This window comes from Schistocerca americana, chromosome 1 (genome assembly GCF_021461395.2).
Source record: "Schistocerca americana isolate TAMUIC-IGC-003095 chromosome 1, iqSchAmer2.1, whole genome shotgun sequence".
Classification (NCBI taxonomy): Eukaryota; Metazoa; Arthropoda; class Insecta; order Orthoptera; family Acrididae; genus Schistocerca; species Schistocerca americana.
This window is the reverse complement of record NC_060119.1, coordinates 1,106,376,667-1,106,395,583: the sequence shown is the minus strand read 5'-3', so window position 1 is coordinate 1,106,395,583 and position 18,917 is coordinate 1,106,376,667. Positions and strand designations below refer to the sequence as shown.

General features: G+C 44.0%; 1 protein-coding gene across 1 annotated transcript in view; it reads left to right on the top strand.

Moving 5' to 3' along the window:
- Positions 1-18,917, top strand: part of LOC124550727 (gametogenetin-binding protein 2-like) — a 122,888-nt gene that overhangs the window by 54,179 nt on the left and 49,792 nt on the right. Inside the window, exon 9 of the mRNA XM_047125450.1 lies at positions 10,227-10,875. Within this exon, the coding sequence (XP_046981406.1) occupies positions 10,227-10,875 (649 nt within the window). The remainder of the gene's footprint in view (positions 1-10,226; positions 10,876-18,917) is intronic.

The following is an 18,917-nucleotide window of genomic DNA, read 5'->3' as shown; positions in this document are numbered from 1 at the left end:
AACCCTTGTTCAATCCCACGTTGACTATGGGAATGTGATTTATGGTTCGACGGTGCCCTCAGCATCGCGTTTGCTGGACCCATTGCTCCATTACGGAGTTCGACTAGCAACAGGAACTCTTAGAACGAGTCCAGTGACAAACGTGCTGGTGGAAACTGGAGTCCCTCCATTGAAGATCACATGTGCACAACTGCTTGCCAGTTATGTTGCACACATTCATAGCTCTCCTGAACATCCTAATCACCGTCTTCTTTTCCCAACCAAGGTGGTTCATTTCCTGCATAGGTGGCCCAGGTCAGGGCTAACGATTGTGGTTCGCATTCAATCGCTTCTGTTTAAGTAGAGTCCTTCCCTTCACCACCTCTCCTCGAGGTCCATTCACGTACACCTCCGTGGTGTAGCTGTAGGCTGAAGCTTAGCCTGGACCTTTCATGTGGCCCTAAGGACTCCGTTAACCCTGCGGCTCTCCAATGTCACTTCCTTTCGATTCTTGAAGTGTTCCGGGGCTCTGAAGTGGTTTACACCGACGGCTCGATGGCTGATGGTAATGTTGGCTTCGCCTTCGTCCACAGAGACCATATTGAACAGCATTCCTTGCCCGATGGCTGCAGTGTATTCACTGCAGAGCTGGTGGCCATATCTTGTGCACTTCAGTATATCCAATCATGCCCCGAGGAATTGTTTCTTCTGTGTACTGACTCCTTGAGCAGCCTACAAGCTTTCGACCAGTGCTACCCTCGCCATCCTTTGGTGGCATTCATTCAGGAGTCCATCTATGCCCTGGACTGGTCCCGTCATTTGGTGGTGTTTGTGTGGACTCCAGGACACGTCAGCATCCCAGGCAACGAACTTGCTGACAGGCTGGCCAGACTGACTATGCGGAATCCATTTCTGGAGATGGGCCACCTCTGAACCTGACCTGCGTTCTGACTTGTGCCGCAGGGTTTTTCGGCTTTGGAAGGTGGAATGGTATAACAGTATGCACAACAAATTGTGTGTCATTAAGGAGACTACATTTTGTCCTCTATCGGCTCTTCATTGGCCACACTTGGGCGACCCACGGTTACCTCTTGTGCCGTGAAGACCCGCCTCACTGTCAGTGTGGCGCCTAGTTGACATTGGCCCATATTGTGGTGCACTGTCACACTTTGACTGCCCAGCGACGAAATCTTGGGTTACCAGACTCATTTCCGCTAATTTGTGAGGGTGGGTTTTATCATTTGGTCTAAGTTTTAGTGCACGTCCTATGTCCCTCTGTGCCCTCCACCCTAGTGCTTTTAGGGTGGAGGTTTTAATGTGTTGCAGAGTGGCTGGCTTTTCCTTTTTATTCTTGTGGTCGGCCAGCATCTGTAATCTGCTTTCTTGTTTTGCTCTCTTCTGTTCTAGTGTTTCTCTGTTGTTTTCTTGTCTTCTTTTGTTCCTTTTTAGTGTCTCCTCTACACCAGTCGTACCAGACTGACCCATAGTTTTATTTTATGTAACGAGCCACCCTCCATGTTGTAGTTTGTGGAGCCTTACTAATAGCTGCTCATATCCTGGTAGAATGACGCCCTCCATTTGGCTACCCATGCTATTCATGGTCTTCTGAATTCTTTGCCTCTCATGTTGGTGAATGACTCATGGACAATTGAACTGATACTCCGTTTTCTTCATGACAGTTGTTTTTATTCTCAGATATAATGTTACACACTACCTTTGGGGGGGGGGGGGGGGGGGGGGGGGGGGGTCGGTTGGGGTATCTCCTGCCAAATGCTGCGGCAGGCGGATCCCAAACCCCTGCCCCCCTTTGCCTGCTGCCTCTGCCACGTCCTGTTTCCCGTTTATGTAGCAGTGCTCTGTTGATTAGTCTTTAACATTTTGCTTATGACGACTCAGGGTGGGACAGCTGTGGGAAGGTCTGCCCCCTTCACATGTAGACTCCCGGGGGCTGCTTGTGTTTAGCCTTAACAATTTCTCTCATCTTCTTTTATTATTGGCGGTCCACATGATGTCAGTTATATTTTTAGCATTTTCCCTGTTATTGTTCTGCATCTCATGATTAGAAGATATTCGGGAGTTGGATCCGGCTAGCGTTTCTCTTGGTCTGGGAGACCGCTTGTTTGCTCTGAACTACGTTATCAGTCCAATCTGTACACTTTAACTTCTCTGGCATCAGTATAGCCTTCAGTGCCTCACTTTTACCTCTCATACATACTTTCCTCATCCTGGGGCAGTTGTGGCTCCTGATGAACAAAATCTTGACTGAGAGCTGATGACCTAGCTGTTTAGTTCCTTACTGCCCAATCAATCAACCAGCCAACCAACATGTCAGAAAATGTGTTGTGACTGGTCAGCTGTTACTTTTGGTAACATTTGCTATACAAAAATCCATATAAAGCGAGTTAAAAGTCCCTTACCACAGTGAACACAACGTACTAAGTAAATGAATTATATCAAAGGTAAAATTCAGTGAAGGAAGCTAATAAATATGAGACAGAAATACTGTTCCTTGGTTATCTTCAGCAAGAAAAATTTTTGTGCTGCTGATACATAAAAGAAAAAAGGTACGCTATCTACCTTTGGGAACTAATACTTCTTTCATTCGGGAGGAGAGAAACATATGTCAGGTTAAAAAGGAAGGGTGGATCACTCTACCCCGCCCCTCGCTCTACCCCGCCCCTCGCTCTACCCCGCCCCTCGCTCTACCCCGCCCCTCGCTCTACCCCGCCCCTCGCTCTACCCCGCCCCTCGCTCTACCCCGCCCCTCGCTCTACCCCGCCCCTCGCTCTACCCCGCCCCTCGCTCTACCCCGCCCCTCGCTCTACCCCCCGCCCTGCCTCGCTCTACCCCCCGCCCTGCCTCGCTCTACCCCCCGCCCTGCCTCGCTCTACCCCCCGCCCTGCCTCGCTCTACCCCCCGCCCTGCCTCGCTCTACCCCCCGCCCTGCCTCGCTCTACCCCCCGCCCTGCCTCGCTCTACCCCCCGCCCTGCCTCGCTCTACCCCCCGCCCTGCCTCGCTCTACCCCCCGCCCTGCCTCGCTCTACCCCCCGCCCTGCCTCGCTCTACCCCCCGCCCTGCCTCGCTCTACCCCCCGCCCTGCCTCGCTCCACCCCCCGCCCCGCCTCGCTCCACCCCCCGCCCCGCCTCGCTCCACCCCCCGCCCCGCCTCGCTCCACCCCCCGCCCCGCCTCGCTCCACCCCCCGCCCCGCCTCGCTCCACCCCCCGCCCCGCCTCGCTCCACCCCCCGCCCCGCCTCGCTCCTCCCCCCTCTCCGCCTCGCCCCACCCCCCGCCCCGCCTCGCTCCACCCCCCCTCCGCCTCGCTCTACCCCCCTCCCCCCTCTCCGCCTCGCCCCCCCCCGGGCTCTCTCTCTCACCCCCCTGGCTCGCTCTCTCCCCCCCCTCGCTCTCTCCCCCCGCGTCGCTCTCCTCCCCCCCCCCCCCCCCCCGGGCCCCGCGTCGCTCCCCCCCACCACACCCTGCCTCGCTCTCCCCCCCCCCCCCCCCCCCCCCCCCCCGTCCGCCCTGCTCCCTCCCGCCACACCCTGCCCCCTCCCCCCCCCCCCTCCCACCCCCACCCCCCGCTCCCCAAGGAAATTCATTGGAATCCTTGCTACTTTTGTTGTACATTAATGAGCTTGCAGACAATATTAAAAATAACCTCAGACTTTTTGCAAGCCACGTACGACAACACAGGAAGAACATAGATACAGGAACCATTGGTATAATATTTGCAAATTGCCGTAGTTTTGTTGGGAAAGTACCAGAGCTCCAAGTGCTAATAGAAAGCACTGATGCTAAAATTGTTATAGGCACTGAAAAATGGCTAAAAAACAGTGTTCCAAAAAGATAGGCTAAACACGGTTGGTGGTGGGGTGTTTGTTGCTGTTAGAAGTAGTTTAACTTGTCGCGAAATTGAAGTACATACTTCCTGTGAGTTAGTATGGGCAGAGGTCGTTGTTGGCAACCGAATTAAAATGATAATTGGGTCCTTTTACCGACCTCCCAGTTCACTCGACTCATACGATAATAGGTGGTGGTGTCTTTAATTTACCCTCTATATGTTTGCGAAAATACATGTTTAATCCTGGAGGTACGCATAAAATATCATCCGAAATTGTGCTAAACGTGTTCTCCGAATTATTTCGAGCAGTTAGTTCATGAGCCCATGCGAATAGTAAACGGTTGTGAAAACACACTTGACCTCTTAGCATCAAATAATCCTGAGTTAATAATCAGCATCTATACCGATGTAGGAATTGGTGAACACAGGCTTGTCGTAGCGAGACTGAATATTGTAATCCCCAAGTCCTCGAAAAATAAGCGAAAAATATACCTATTCAAAAAAGCAGATAAAAAATCAGTTGATGCCTTCCTGAGAGACAATCTCCACTCATTCCAAATTAATAATATACGTGTAGACCAGATGTGGCCTAAATTCAAAGAAATAGTATCGGCAGCAATTTAGAGGTTTATACCAAATAAACTAACAAACGACGGAGCTGATCCTCCTTGGTACACAAAACGGGTGAGAACAATGTTGCAGAAACAATGAAACAAACATGCCAAATTTAAACAGGTGCAAAATCCCCAAGATTGGAAATCCTTTACAGAAGCTCAAAACTTAGCGCGGAGTTCAATGCGAGACACCTATAACGGTTTCAACAAGGAAACTTTGTCTCGAAACCTGGTAGAAAATCCAAAGAGATTCTGGTCGTATGTGGAGTATGTTAGCGGCCAGAAACAATCGATGCCTTCTCTGTGTGATAACAATGGAGATACTATCGAAGACAGTGCTGCTAGAGTAGATTTACTAAACACAACCTTCCGAAATCCCTTCACTAACGAAGACGAAGTAAATATTCCAGAATTCGGATTGAGAACAGCTGCCATCATGAGGAAAGTAGAAGTAAATATCCTTGGAGTAGTGAAGCAACTCACATCAATTAATAAAAGCAAGTTTTCTGGTTCAGACTGTATACCAGTTAGGTTCCTTTCGGAGTATGCTGATGCATTAGCTCCATACTTAACATTCATATACAACCGTTCACTCGACGAAAGATCCGTACCCAAAGACTGGAAAGTTGCACAGGTCACACCAATATTCAAGAAAGGTAGTAGGAGTAATCCACTAAATTACAGGTCCATATCGTTACCGTCGATATGCAGCAGGAATTTAGAACATAAATTGTGTTCGATCATTATGAATTACCTCGAAGGAAACGGTCTATTGACACACAGTCAACATGGGTTTAGTAAACATCGTTCCTGTGAAACACAACTAGCTTTTTTTTCACATGAAGTGCTATTGACAAGGGATTTCAGATCAATTCCATATTCCTGGATTTCCGGAAGGCTTTTGACACTGTACCGCACAAGCGGCTCATAGTAAAATTGCATGCGTATGGAATATCGTCTCAGTTATGTGATTGGATTTGCTATTTCCCGTCAGAGAGGTCACAGTTTGTAGTAATTGATGGAAAGTCATCGAGTAAAACAGAAGTGATTTCAGGTGTTCCCCAAGGTAGTGTTATAGGCCCTTTGCTGTTCCTTATCTATATAAACAATTTGGGAGACAATCTGAGCGGCCGTCTTAGGTTGTTTGCAGATGATGCTGTTGTTTATCGATTAATAAAGTCATCAGAAAATGAAAACAAACTGCAAACTGATTTAGAAAAAATATCTGAATCGCGCGATAAGTGGTAGTTGACACTAAAGAACGAAAAGTGTGATGTCATCCACATGAGTGCTAAAATGAACTTTTTAAACTTCGGTTACACGATAAGTCAGTCTAATCTAAAAGCTGTAAATTCAACTAAATACCTAGGTATTACAATTATGAACAACTTAAATTGGAAAGAGCACATAGAATACGTTGTTGGGATGGCTAACCAAAGGCTGCATTTTATTGGCAGGACACTTACAAAATGTAACAGACCTACTAAGGAGACTGCCTACACTACACTTGTCCGTCCTCTTTTAGAATACTGCTGCACGGTGTGGGATCCTTACCAGGTAGGACTGACGGAGTACATCAAAAAAGTTCAAAGAAATGCAGCATGTTTTGTATTATTGCGAAATATGGGAGAGAGTGTCACAAATGATACAGCATTTGGGCTGGAAATCATTAAAAGAATGGCATTTTTCGTTGCGACGGAATCTTCCAAAATTCCAATCACCAACTTTCTTCTTTGAATGCGAAAATATTTTGTTGACACCGACCTACATAGGGCGGAACGATCACCACGATAAAATAAGGGAAATCGGAGCTCATACGGAACGATATATGTGTTCATTCTTTCCGCACGCTATACGAGATTGGAATAATAGAGAATTGTGAAGGTGGTTCGATGAACCCTCTGCCAGGCACTTAAATGTGATTTGCAGAGTATCCATGTAGGTGTAGATGTAGATGTAAATGTTCAATCAAATCTTGGTAAGATTTCAAAGTGATGCGAAGATTTGCAATTTGCTTGAAATGTTCAGAAATGTAAAATTGTGCAGTTCAAAAAACAAAAAAACTTGGTATCCTGTGACTATAATACCAGTGAGTCTCAGTTGGAATCAGCCAGCTCACACAAACACCTGGATGTAACCATTTGTAGGGATATGAAATGGAATGATCACTTAGGTTCTGTCAAGGGTATAACTGGTGGTAGACTTTGGATTATTGGTAGAATACTGGGGATGTGCAGTCAGCCTACAAAGGAGGTTGCTTACAAATGACACGTGCGACCCATTCTAGAATGTTTCTCAAGTCTGTGGAACATGTACCAAATATGAATAACAGGGGTATTATTCTGAAACTCCTTACATCTTAGGTAGATGAGTTTTGGAGATAGCTCATTGCAGTTGAAGGGAAAATTGCAGAGCACATCACTAGGTACTGGCAAGCAATATCAGGTGGAGAAAGGCTTGTATTTATCTTTATATTTGTGGCAACTGAAGATGCTTATACTAGCATTAAGTACTTGTTCACATTCAGCCATTTCTCAGCTTATACCATTTTTACTGTGCTCCTGTCTAAACCGACTTTGTTTTCTTCCTCATGTCCGTGGTTGAAAATTTGAGTACTTTGGTAATTTGCTGCAAATTGTCCAAAAAGCCCCCTCCTCCACACATTCTGTGCTGTGGATCTCGTGGATCCTATGTCATCTGTAGTCTTCTGTTAACAACAATTCATTTTCTTCTAGTCACTCCATCTGTCATACACCTCATATTTAATAACTAAGGCAGTTCTTGTATGAATGACAAGGCTGTCAAAGTAAAGGCATTCTGTGTTGTTCATGTCGAGTGATTACCAAAGCAGAGAGCATGCACTCTGCCATTTATGATTTGCTAAAAGACTTACAACAAGTGCAACTGAGTACAACTGAATACTACTTTGGAGGAAGTATTTCTACCATGTTCTTATGTACTAAGGTGGGATGTGTTTCCTTCCTTCCTATGACATGATTGTTAGTTGAAGCACAGTTATTGGCTGTATTACTGTGATAGTGCAGAACAGCTGGAATTCCAAACTGTTGCTATGTTTTGAGAAACATTAAAATGGCTTTATGAACACCATGTTGGCTTTGTAACACCATTTTCAGGCTCATTTTGACCAAAACCAATGGTCTGAACCACTACCAAAAAAAATTATCCCAAACAATTGTACATTGTTCACCACCCACAAGGAAATATCACTTCAAGAACTTGACTGCCCCCCTTGTAACCATACAAATGCTACATCACGTACTGTAAGCCATTACTCTGTAAAATCTTATTTACTGCTTCAGAGACTAATGTTTGCATAATTCCAAGTAACATTACTCATTATTTTTTTAATTGTTGTGTTTTTGTTAGCTTAAACAAATCGAGCTTTAGCATTTGAGAAAAATGTCTGATAATTTGCGTGCATAGTACAGTCTAGAGTGGGTGTGTACAGACTTGCTAGTGCTGTCAGCTGCATGGTTGCAAATCCCTCACTTTGAATACAAATCGCAAGTTAAAAAATAATTTGGCTTGAAACATCTTATTATTCCCACTGGTATTCCCCTGCACTAATGCTAGCTAGACTGAGCATAAAACAACCAAGCTCTACAATGGCCCACTCTCTCTTTTTCTGGAAGGGATAAAAAAAGGGGGGAAACAAGAATGAATGCTGAGGGGCAAGTCAACATCAGTTCAATGGCGGGTTGGTTGCGGGCCGTGGTCTGTGCATCCCTTTCCTAGAATTTGCTGGTTGCTCTTAATTTGTTAGGTGTACTAAAGTGAAGATGAGGTTTAGTGCTTCCTCAATGTTTCCCGATGAAACTCTGTACTTAAGGGCCTGCCGGGAAACTATCTTGTACTCTTTTGTTATTTCTGTCAGCCCATTCTGACAAAAAAAAAAGGCTATGATCGTGACATGCAGTGTCCGGACTTGCATGCAGTTGGAGCTAGCATAACCAGAGGTCAAACTGTATGAATTTAGGAATACTTCTGGCGACTTGTGTGTGTTTGTGAACATTTTTACTTAGCAGCAGGCCATTTGTTGGTATGAACCCACGTGCATTAGCTGTTACATAGCCATCATACATCCAATGAATTGCTTGGAATAGTCTGATATATGACTTTTGTTAGGTTTGCTCCTGGCTCTCGTAGCCTTTCAAGCATGTGTGTTCACATAGATCTTTTTGTGCTTCATCATACATTCAGCACATGAAACAGCATGCAGTGTCGGGTTTCCAAATCCCCGTTTTTTTCAGTGAAAATATGTATTTGCTATAAAGAAAAAAAAAAGTGTCATAGAAGTAAGATTTATCTTGAAAAACTCAGTTTTATGTTTTGTGCCCAGCTTTGACACACACACACACACACACACACACACACACACACACACACACACACACACACACCTCCCACTCCCCCAGTCCCCTTTCCCTCTGTCTTTTCCCACATAATTGTTTCTCAATTACTTTATTAGTGCTATCGAGATAACATTTACAAACTTCGTAGAACATAGGACCCTCAGATACACACAACAAATGTGATACTGTAGTTAGTGTCGGGCAGAGTCCAAGCCACACACAGGGAGGTAAACTCTGCTGGGGCTTCCATATTATCATGCTGGGCTTACATTTTTGAGAAAGCATGTAATACTTGTAAGTGCACATTAAGAAGACTGTCAGGTGGCTAATGGGAGGAGCTGAACAAATAGAAATCAAATAACAGTGACTAATTTCTGAACACAGTTAACATGAAGTAATGGAAAACATTGTGTTTGACATGTTGGCTGCATTTGAGATGTAGGGCAACACAGAGTTTTGGTCCTCTTCAGTAATATGAAGTAGACACACAGATGAGTGTGTGGGTCCTTGCTGTGAACTCTGAACCTTTAACTGTAGGTACATTCTGAATATAGTGAGCTCAGAGAATGTGATTAACTATTTTGTTATAGTGTCACAAAACAATGTTAGGCTTCACATTTAATACATTTTGCTTTTTGTGTGAGGCAGTCAACATATAATTTGTCATTCTTCCATTTCAGTCAACAGTGGACCACATTATTTCAAACATGTCTTTCCTCGAGCTGTAACTTACACCCAGTATTGTCACATTTACTTTGTGTTTGTCAGTCGTCAGGTTTGAACTTTGGCTTTTCTTCTTCCATTTAGTGTCTTATTAACTTTTTACGTGCAAGTATGGTTTATTGTTATGCCATCTTCTGTACACTCTTTTCTTCTTATTAGGTCTGAGATCTTCTGTAAGATCTTTCTTCCCTAATGTTTAATTTCTCGTTCACACCTTTCCTATTTTTTGCAAGGCAGGCACTCTGTTATGTATAGAACCTTTGGTTGAATGGCTGCAATGTTAAAAGAAAGGACTTGTTTGCAGTAAAAATCTCTAGTCAGCTGGTGTTCTGTTTTTATCGTTTTGATCCTCAATTTGAAGGCTTCTTTCTAAACAATGTTTGGTTCTGCCCACTGTGCTTGAACATGGTAACTTTATGCCTTAATCATTATTTGTCTCTCTAAAGATAGCTGACTAGAGTTTAGTTACAAACTCAGTTTTATCAAAGAAGATGTGAAGGTCAGGCTTAGCAACTTGGGTTTCGGGTTCACTGATCAGTTTAGTGGTTGTGCTGAGCAAATCAAAAAAAGATCATCTGCAAAAGCTAAGCATTTTGATTTTTATGTCATTACCATGTTATTTTTCATTTTCTTTTATGAACTGTTGTGAGTGAATACTGACAAAATATCTTAACATTAATCAATATTTTCAGCTCCAGGTGCTGGACTGTAAGAATGATGGTTCTCCAACTTGCTGCTGTAAAGACTGTCAGCAAAGAAAAGCGTTAAATCGAAGTTCTATGGAAGAGGATGGTGGTGGGGGCCATGATGAAGTGAGTTGTGTAGATGGCACCTCAAATGGAGCCCCAAACAGTTTGAATCACTTAGAGAACGGTACGGATTCAGAGACGAGTGAAGTAGTTCCAGAAGAAAACAGAGTGAACGGGGACATGAGCAGGCAGAGTCCTGTGTCGAGCGAGTCGGGGTCCATTACAGCTGGACGCAGGGCAAGAAGAGGGCGGAAGGGGCGACGGTGTTTTCCGCAAGAGAGTTCAGTGAGTTCCAGTGCCTCACCCCATAGTGCAGCTCCACAGCCTGCAAGTGACGTTCTCGACAGTGAGGTTGGGAAGCCAGATTCTATGGAGAGAGAAGCCACCTTCTCTTTGTCACCTTGCCAGTCTTGTAAAGATGTGCAGGAAACAGTGGTTCTCATAAGAGAAAGTGACAGTCGGGTGGAAGTGGGCCACTGTAGCCCTCCGGATTTGAATGGCTGCAGTGATGGGACATCGGTCTCAAGTAGCTGGCACAGTTCTCCAGAAGGATCAGATGTGGCATGTTCTGAAGGCTTCTGCAGTCATGATGGTGAGTCAACATTTTTTTTTTCCAGCTATGAAATATGAAAGCTTGTCTCTCTCTCTCTCTCTCTCTCTCTCTCTCTCTCTCTCTCTCTCTCTCTCTCTCTCTCTCTGTGTGTGTGTGTGTGTGTGTGTGTGTGTGTGTGTGTGTGTGTGTGTGTGTGTGTGTGAGGGCGCGTGGATGCGCGCAGAGGTGCAGGGGGCGTGCACTATGGGTGTGGTTGTAGAAAATATTCAGTTTGCTTAATGCCTTAAATTAGGATAAAACCTTGTGCTTTCAAAGCACCTCCATCTTTTGCTGCCAGAGATTGTATGGATTTCTGCCATGCAGGGTGGCCATTTCTCTGGAATTATCGAAGAAATTTAATTCCCAGGAAAAGTTGGGGAATTCTGAGAGACTGTAGGGGGAGTTGAACTGTTCGTTAACGGAAAGAAATGTTCTGAATTACTTTGATACAAATCACTCTTTAGATTTTGCGTTGGAAAATATTGGTTGAGCGTTGCATAAGGAAAGATGAAAAAGGTCATTAAAGTGGCAGCAACCTTCATTATTTTCCTTGGGTTCCTAGTCTCCTGGTCTGTTTCCCATTGCGCAATTGTGAGTACGTCAGACAGTAATGAGTGCATGAGGAAAAAAAAAAAAAAATCTATACTTGAATACTCATTTCATAAATCACCTTTGAATAATCAGGCTTTAGTGGTTGGTTGGCAAAGTAGTATTTGGCTGACTTTCTTGTATTTTCATACTTACTGTCAACACTGCCCGTAGTGTAAAAAGACTTTGGTTTGAAGCATGGCACATCACTGCTTTCAAATTCCTTTGAAGAACAAACTTTGGTTCATTGTAGCCGTGCTGCTGTATGTGTCTTGCAGTACGGTACATCTGGCGACAAGTGTGGTGTTTCATTTCATGTGCTCAGTCTATTTGGTTGTTCCTATGGTTTTTCTGTCCATGGAGACAGTGCTCCAATCTCTCTTCAAGCAGCACCGGGCATTTACACTTACTGTTACGAATTTGTTGGACACATTGAGTATGCAGGCTTCCACAACATCAGTGTACCGGTTACCCTTTCCCAGTTAAAACAATGTGGCCAAAGACTGGGAGGCTTAGAAGAAGTGGCTTTGGCAGCACTTCTTCACTTGTCACTAAGGGAAACGTTTGTAAGGCTTTGTTTCTTTCTTGGATTTCTCCTCAGATCCACCTGTTGTTGTGCCAGTTATCCCCACTCAAGGAACGTGCCCCGCTTAACAGAATTCGCAATTTTACTTGGCTCTGGGGTCTCCAGTGTTGCTTCCAGTCAGTTGTTGTTGTCTAACTGTCACTGTAAATGCTTGTATTGTTGCCATATTCAGCCCCACCATCCTACTGGGCTTGGACAGCCAAACTTCCTGGCCTCAATCACAAATGTCAGTTTGCTGTCAATGCTCATCATGTTTCTTATGCTGATTGTATGGTCTTTGACGCCAATCTTCGTACCTGATGGCGGCGTAACAGCCAAAAAACAATTTGTGAAATAAATAGTAAATTTGTAGAATGTTACCCCAGTGTTGTGTGTGTTTCCATTCATAATGTATAAAATATTCTACCAAGAACTGACAGATCAGTCATTCCATACCATTAAATATTGCTCATTCTTTTGAGATATCTTGTGCTGCTGGTGATCGGATTGGTGTCACATTGCCATGGTGGCTCCTGTTCCTTGATGTCAGGCATGAGTAATTTCTTGGGTGCAGGATAACATGGCAACCCTACAGCGATGTAGTAAACAACAACAGTGGCAGTGCTCCGCGCTCGTTGAGCGACTTGCAAGAACTGTAGGAGAAAAGGACCTATAGTGTCTTATGTGTCATTCCCAGCCCCTTCCTGCAGATATGGACATGGATGTTTAATATGTGTCCTCAATGTTTATGAATCATAAGAAACTGTTTATCAAAGTGCTAGTGATGGAAAAAGCGCTCAGCCTACGAGTGGACATGGGTGCAGCTCTGACTTAACAGAATTCGCAATTTTACTTGGCTCTGGGGTCTCCAGTGTTGCTTCCAGTTAGTCGTTTGGTGAGTTACAGCAAGCAGCTTATTCCATTTTTTGGGGTAATTTACATCTCCCACTATGTGTAAATCTGTGATGTCTTTCCTTTACTGTTTTGGTAGAGGGTATTGCTGGCACTGCAAGTTTATTTGGTCTGGATGCTTTCAGTGCTTTTAGTTTTTCGATTTTGGAAATGGTGCACCTCTTTCCTGGCCAGGTCCCTTTCCAGCAGTTAGATTCTCTGTGCTCTGAGTTCTCGTCTTTTTTACTTGAGTGGGTTAGATTGTGCAGCTGCTTTAGTGGGCCACATTACCCTGAAAGCCATGAAGTGGCCACACTTTTTCCATGCCTTCCTATTCCTGTGGCTTTCTGTGTTCAAGTGAAAATAGAATTGGACAGGCTGATGTCGTTGGAGGATCACACAACCTATTATATCGATTGAGTGGTCTATCCCCTTGCAGTCATTAAAAAACTGACTGGTCAGCTTTGCCTCTGCTGCGACTTCAAAGTTTTAGTTAAAATTCAATCTGCTATTGGCACTTACTCTTTTCTCGTCTGGACGTGTTATAGGCTAATGAATGTGTGTATGGCGGCTGCAGTGTAACACGTGTTAAGTTCAGCTCGCGAAATTTAGTTGAATTCGAAGGTGTTCTCGCAGGTGGTGTTGGCTAGTACAAGTGGAAATCGTGAAAACAACAGTGTTCTGTGCAGTAGTGCTATTTTTTTTTCTGTGCTCCGCCAATATCTTCGAGAAAATGGTAAACAGAAGAGTGAACAGCAGCGCGTCCAGCAGCGGGGAAGCAGCAGGTGCGGCGGGCCCGCTCTTGGCGGAAGGTGCGGCCGCGGCTCCCGGTATAGCGGAGCTGGTCCGCTCTGAGGTAAACGCTGCGCTTCGCGATAAAAACAATCTCGATCTGATAGCAGGCACTATATCAGATACTGTAACGACAGCAGTATTGGCCAAAATGCGTGAAACTGTTGAGTCCAATACTGCCGAAATTACAGCACTAAAAAAGTCTGTGTCTGAATACGAAAAAAAGGCACGAGAGTTGGAAGTGAAACTATCTGCCGCAACTGATGAACTAGAACAGTACCAAAGGCGAAATAGTCTACGACTGTTTGGAGTAGTAGAAAATAAGGAAGAAGACACGGACAACCTGCTTATACAGGTTGCGCGTGAAAAATTAGGCGTTGAAGTGACCAAGGCAGACATTGACAGGAGCCATTGGGTGGGACGAAAACTACCAGGTGCCACCAAACCTCGTCCAATAATAATTAAATTTGTCTCATACCGAAAAAGGGCAGAGATCTTTACCCAGAAGAAGAAGTTAGCAAGGACAGGGCTTACAATGAGGGAAGATCTGACACACGAACGGCTAAAGATTTTAAACAGTGCCATATCCCATTTCGGTCTTCAGAATGTGTGGACTCAGGATGGCTGAGTAATCATTAAGACAGCAGCTGGAAAGAAGACAGTCACAAACATGACAGAACTGAATAGTATTAAGTGAAGCTACTCGAGCCAAAAGTGCAAACTTAACACCATTTGCAATTTAACAGCCCCAATACTCAGATATAGTCTTGTAATTTTATTAATTTTTTAATTATACCCATATTTGTACCTTCAACTAATTGTTTTTGTAACTGTATTAACTTTTCACTATTTTTTTTGTGTCTGTAGCTCCAACCATTACTTAATTTTAGTTACTGCTAATACTTGTTTCATTTTCTCAGTTTATTCTGTTCCATTCTGAAATAGTTCTATTGCAATTATTAGTCTCTCCTTTAGTTCATTAATCACCCATCTCTTCGGTTTAAATTGTTCATAACAAAAATCACTATCAGTATCACTTTAGCAAATTTCAATCTAATTGTAGCTTCCTACGATAATCACTACCAGTATCACCTTAGTAAATTTCAATGTAATTCTAGCTTCCTACGATAATCTATTAATTATTAAGCTTACTTCTCTCTGCTGGCAGCATCGGCCTGTTAAATCACTCCCTTCTCCCTTATTTCCACCCTAAGCTGTTTCAAATACGCTAATTACATTTCTCCTCTTACGACAGAGGATACACAGTGACACACAGCCGTCACTATTTCGGTCATATTCTCCTTGCACCGAATACCACTAATCCATTTTCTATACTCCCGCAACCTCAGGAAATCTTTAGCAGTCGCCTGTCTTTCGGCACTCGCGGTGTCACAAACAGGGCGCGCAAAATCTCGGACACCCCTGTGTTATGTCACTTGGCGGAAGCAGCGGCCAGTGCCCCTCGCGGCAGGTAGTGCCTAACAAAGGGACAAACCAGTCTGCCACCCTACTGCAGGCTGCTCAACGGAACGCGTCAGAGCTTTTAGCAGCTCACTGCAACATCCAGTCTTTACCTGCGCATTACGAAGAACTTAGCCTCCTCTTCAACCAACTAAACTACCACGTAATCCTCTTATCCGAAACGTGGTTGAAACCACACATATCCTCTACATCTTTTCATCTCCCAGGGTACACATTTCTTAGGGCAGACAGATCAAAAAAGCGAGGTGGCGGGGTCGGCGCGTATATACGAACAGAGCTCAAAGCGAAAGTCTTATGTACGTCAAATCCTCCTGAAGAAAAAGAGGCTGAATTCATGTTCATTGAAATAAATATACAAAGTCGGAAATTCTTGACTGGCGTCGTGTACAAGCCGCCAATAATAAGCTCAATGAGTTCCTTCCAGTCGGAATTACATTCACTTCAGTGTCAATACGAACATGTCATCGTAATGGGTGACTTGAACATAGACCTGCTAAGAGACACTCCCTCCGCAACAAACCTAAGAAGATTGTTTAGTTGCAATAGCATGAACATTCTTCCAATACAACCTACACACCATACGGCGCACAGTCATACTCTTATAGACGTAATCGCAACGAAACAGACTGACAAAGTAAGAGATGTTGGCCAAACATCGGCCCCTGGCCTCTCAGCACATGATGTAATATTCCTGGCCTACTCTGTGCAGCGCCCAAGGATCAAATCGCGTTACGTAACTTGTAGGAACATGAAACATATTGACCTTGACGCTCTAACAGCCGATTGCTCAGAAATCTCATGGCATCAAATAATCAGAAAACCCACAATCGACCAATCGACGGCAAAATTAATGAACTTGGTGATAAACTCACTGCCCTCTATGACAATCATGCACCTGTGCGCACAATCCGTGTAAGAAAATCTCCTGCTCCATGGCTGACAGCTGAATTACGTCAAATGATGACTAATAGGGATGCTACCCACAGGCGTTTCAAGGCAGATCCGAAACCCGAGCGTTTCGAAGAATATAGAAAGCTACGGAACAGAGTGAAACAATGCATTCGCAATGCTAAAAACAGGCACGCTCGCTCCCTCGTGTGCAGCGATCTGACGCCCACGACTCTATGGAAGAATCTCCGTAGCTTGGGGGTCGGAAAGGCAAAATCGGAAACTACTTTTCATGTGTCAGCTAACGAATTAAATGAATTCTTCTCTGCACCTCTGAATACCAGCACAGCTGATAATTACCGTCCACAAGAATCCCCAAACAGGATAACTAACAACGATACCTTTCATCTAAAACATGTAACAACAAATACGGCAAGAAAAGCAGTAATGAGAATCTCTTCTGATGCAATAGGCAACGACAGTATCGGTATAACCATGATTAAGAATGTTGCCGATATCATAGTACCTGTCTTAACTGACATATTTAATTTTTCCCTCGTGAACGGAATACATCCCACTGCATGGAAAAGAAGCCTAATTCGACCCATCCCTAAGATCGAAAACCCGCAACTGCCTAGTGATTACCGACCAATTAGCATACTGCCTGCTGTTTCAAAAGCACTTGAATATATTGTTCATGACCAAATCACTGAACACTTGCATGAATTCAGCCTATATGACAAATTTCAATCCGGTTTCCGTAAACATCACAGCACAAACACTGCTCTAATTAAAGTAACTGATGACCTGAAATATGCCATCGACAATCGAAAGGCAACAATATTGACGCTACTGGACTTTAGCAAAGCTTTTGACACTGTTAACTTTGACATATTGCTCAGAAAAATGCAACAGCTTAATTTCTCTGATAGTGCAATGAGATGGTTTGAAAGCTACTTAAAAGACAGACAGCAATGTGTTGTCTGCGTAAATGAAAAATCGTCCTGGAAACATGTTTCCTCGGGAGTGCCACAAGGATCAGTCTTAGGACCACTTTTGTTTTCTTTATATGTCAACGATATTTCGTCGGTTCTGTCCTCCTGTAAATATCATTTCTATGCCGACGACCTCCAGCTCTACCTAAGCGCCAGACCTGAAGATGTAAACACTGCAATCGCTCAGATGAATGATGATCTGTCTTCAGTAGTGACATGGGCGAAAAACCTGGGGCTTAAACTAAATGCAAAAAAGACACAAGTAATCTTAATAGCCCATCAGAAATTAATAAGTTCAGATTTCCGCGAACGGCTACCTCCTATTCTGCTCGACGGTACTCCAATACCATATCAGAAAACAAAAGCAAAAAAGACACAAGTAATCTTAATAGCCCATCAGAAATTAATAAGTTCAGATTTCCGCGAACGGCTACCTCCTATTCTGCTCGACGGTACTCCAATACCATATCAGAAAACAATGAAGAACTTGGGTGTAACTTTGGAGGAGCATCTCAACTGGGCGGAGAATACAGTCGCAGTGTGCCGAAAGACGTCTGCTTGTCTCTATGCTCTCAATAAGTTTCGGAACATATTTCCACAGGACTTGAAACGCCAGCTCGTGCAAGCACTCGTTCTACCGAACCTCCACTATTGTGATGTGATTCAACAAGGCATGAGTAGTGAAAACAAAAGACGGCTAGAGCTAACCATGAATGCCTGTGTGCGTTACTCCGAGCTAGGGTGGCTGCGGCCGGACAAATTGCGTGACTACCACACTCTATGTCTACTCCACCGACTCCTCGTCGCGCAAGCACCCCACTACCTTGCTTCAGAGATTAAAAACCTGTCATGTCATCATAATCGAAACATGAGGTCACTCTTACTTGGTATCCTAACTGTGCCCACTCACAAAACAAAAACTTTTGCAAACTCCTTCTCAGTTGCCGCTGTCCGCCTCTGGAACAAACTGCCCCTTACCTTGCGCAAAATTCGATCTCCTGCTGCTTTTAAGAAGAAGTTGAAGCATTTCCTACTATCATCCTCATAAAGTTCTCCACAAAATCAATGTACAAGGACAATCCCCTCATCTGTCAAATAGCAGAGCTAGCGTCTCCTATCTTGCTCCTGAGATGCCTTCCTCTTCATCTATCTCTATTAGCCACGCAATCTTCTTTTCCTTTATATTTCCTTAATTATGTTTCATCATGTCTCTATTCTTCTCCTCCCTTCACCATGAGTCTCCCTCATACTCCCTGCTGCCAGCACTCCTATCTAAAATCTGTCTCTGCAATAATGTCTAATTATAACAGTACTTGTGACCTAAGAATATAAACTCTATATGTATGTATTTTTCCAGGTGTACCGTTCAAATTGTTTATTTCACTTTTTGTACTAGATGTAGTTTAACATGCCTACTAAAACATATGAACGTAAAATAAGTAGAACGCCTGGTTAGATGTAAGAGAGGGCCTGATGGCCCTAATCTTGCCAGGTTAAATAAATCAATAAATAAATAAATAAATAAATAAACTCCTTGGGGATCAGTTTTTCTCCAAAACTCTCAGCTTTTTTTGGGGAGATTGATTGATGTTCGTTCCAGGGCGTATCAACTACCTTGATAACATCGTCATAACAGTTACGTCCACAGAAGAGCTTTTACGTAACATACACACCTTGTTTGCAGTCTTACTTTTGGCAGTATTGAAATCCACCTTGGCCAAGTCACACATTTTTCAGCCATTCATTGGAGTATTTGGGGTTAGTGGTTTCTTGGGATGGTACCCTTTACGTCCTCATGTCACTGCAGCCACAGCTCTGCCTTGCTCTACAAATGTCGAAGA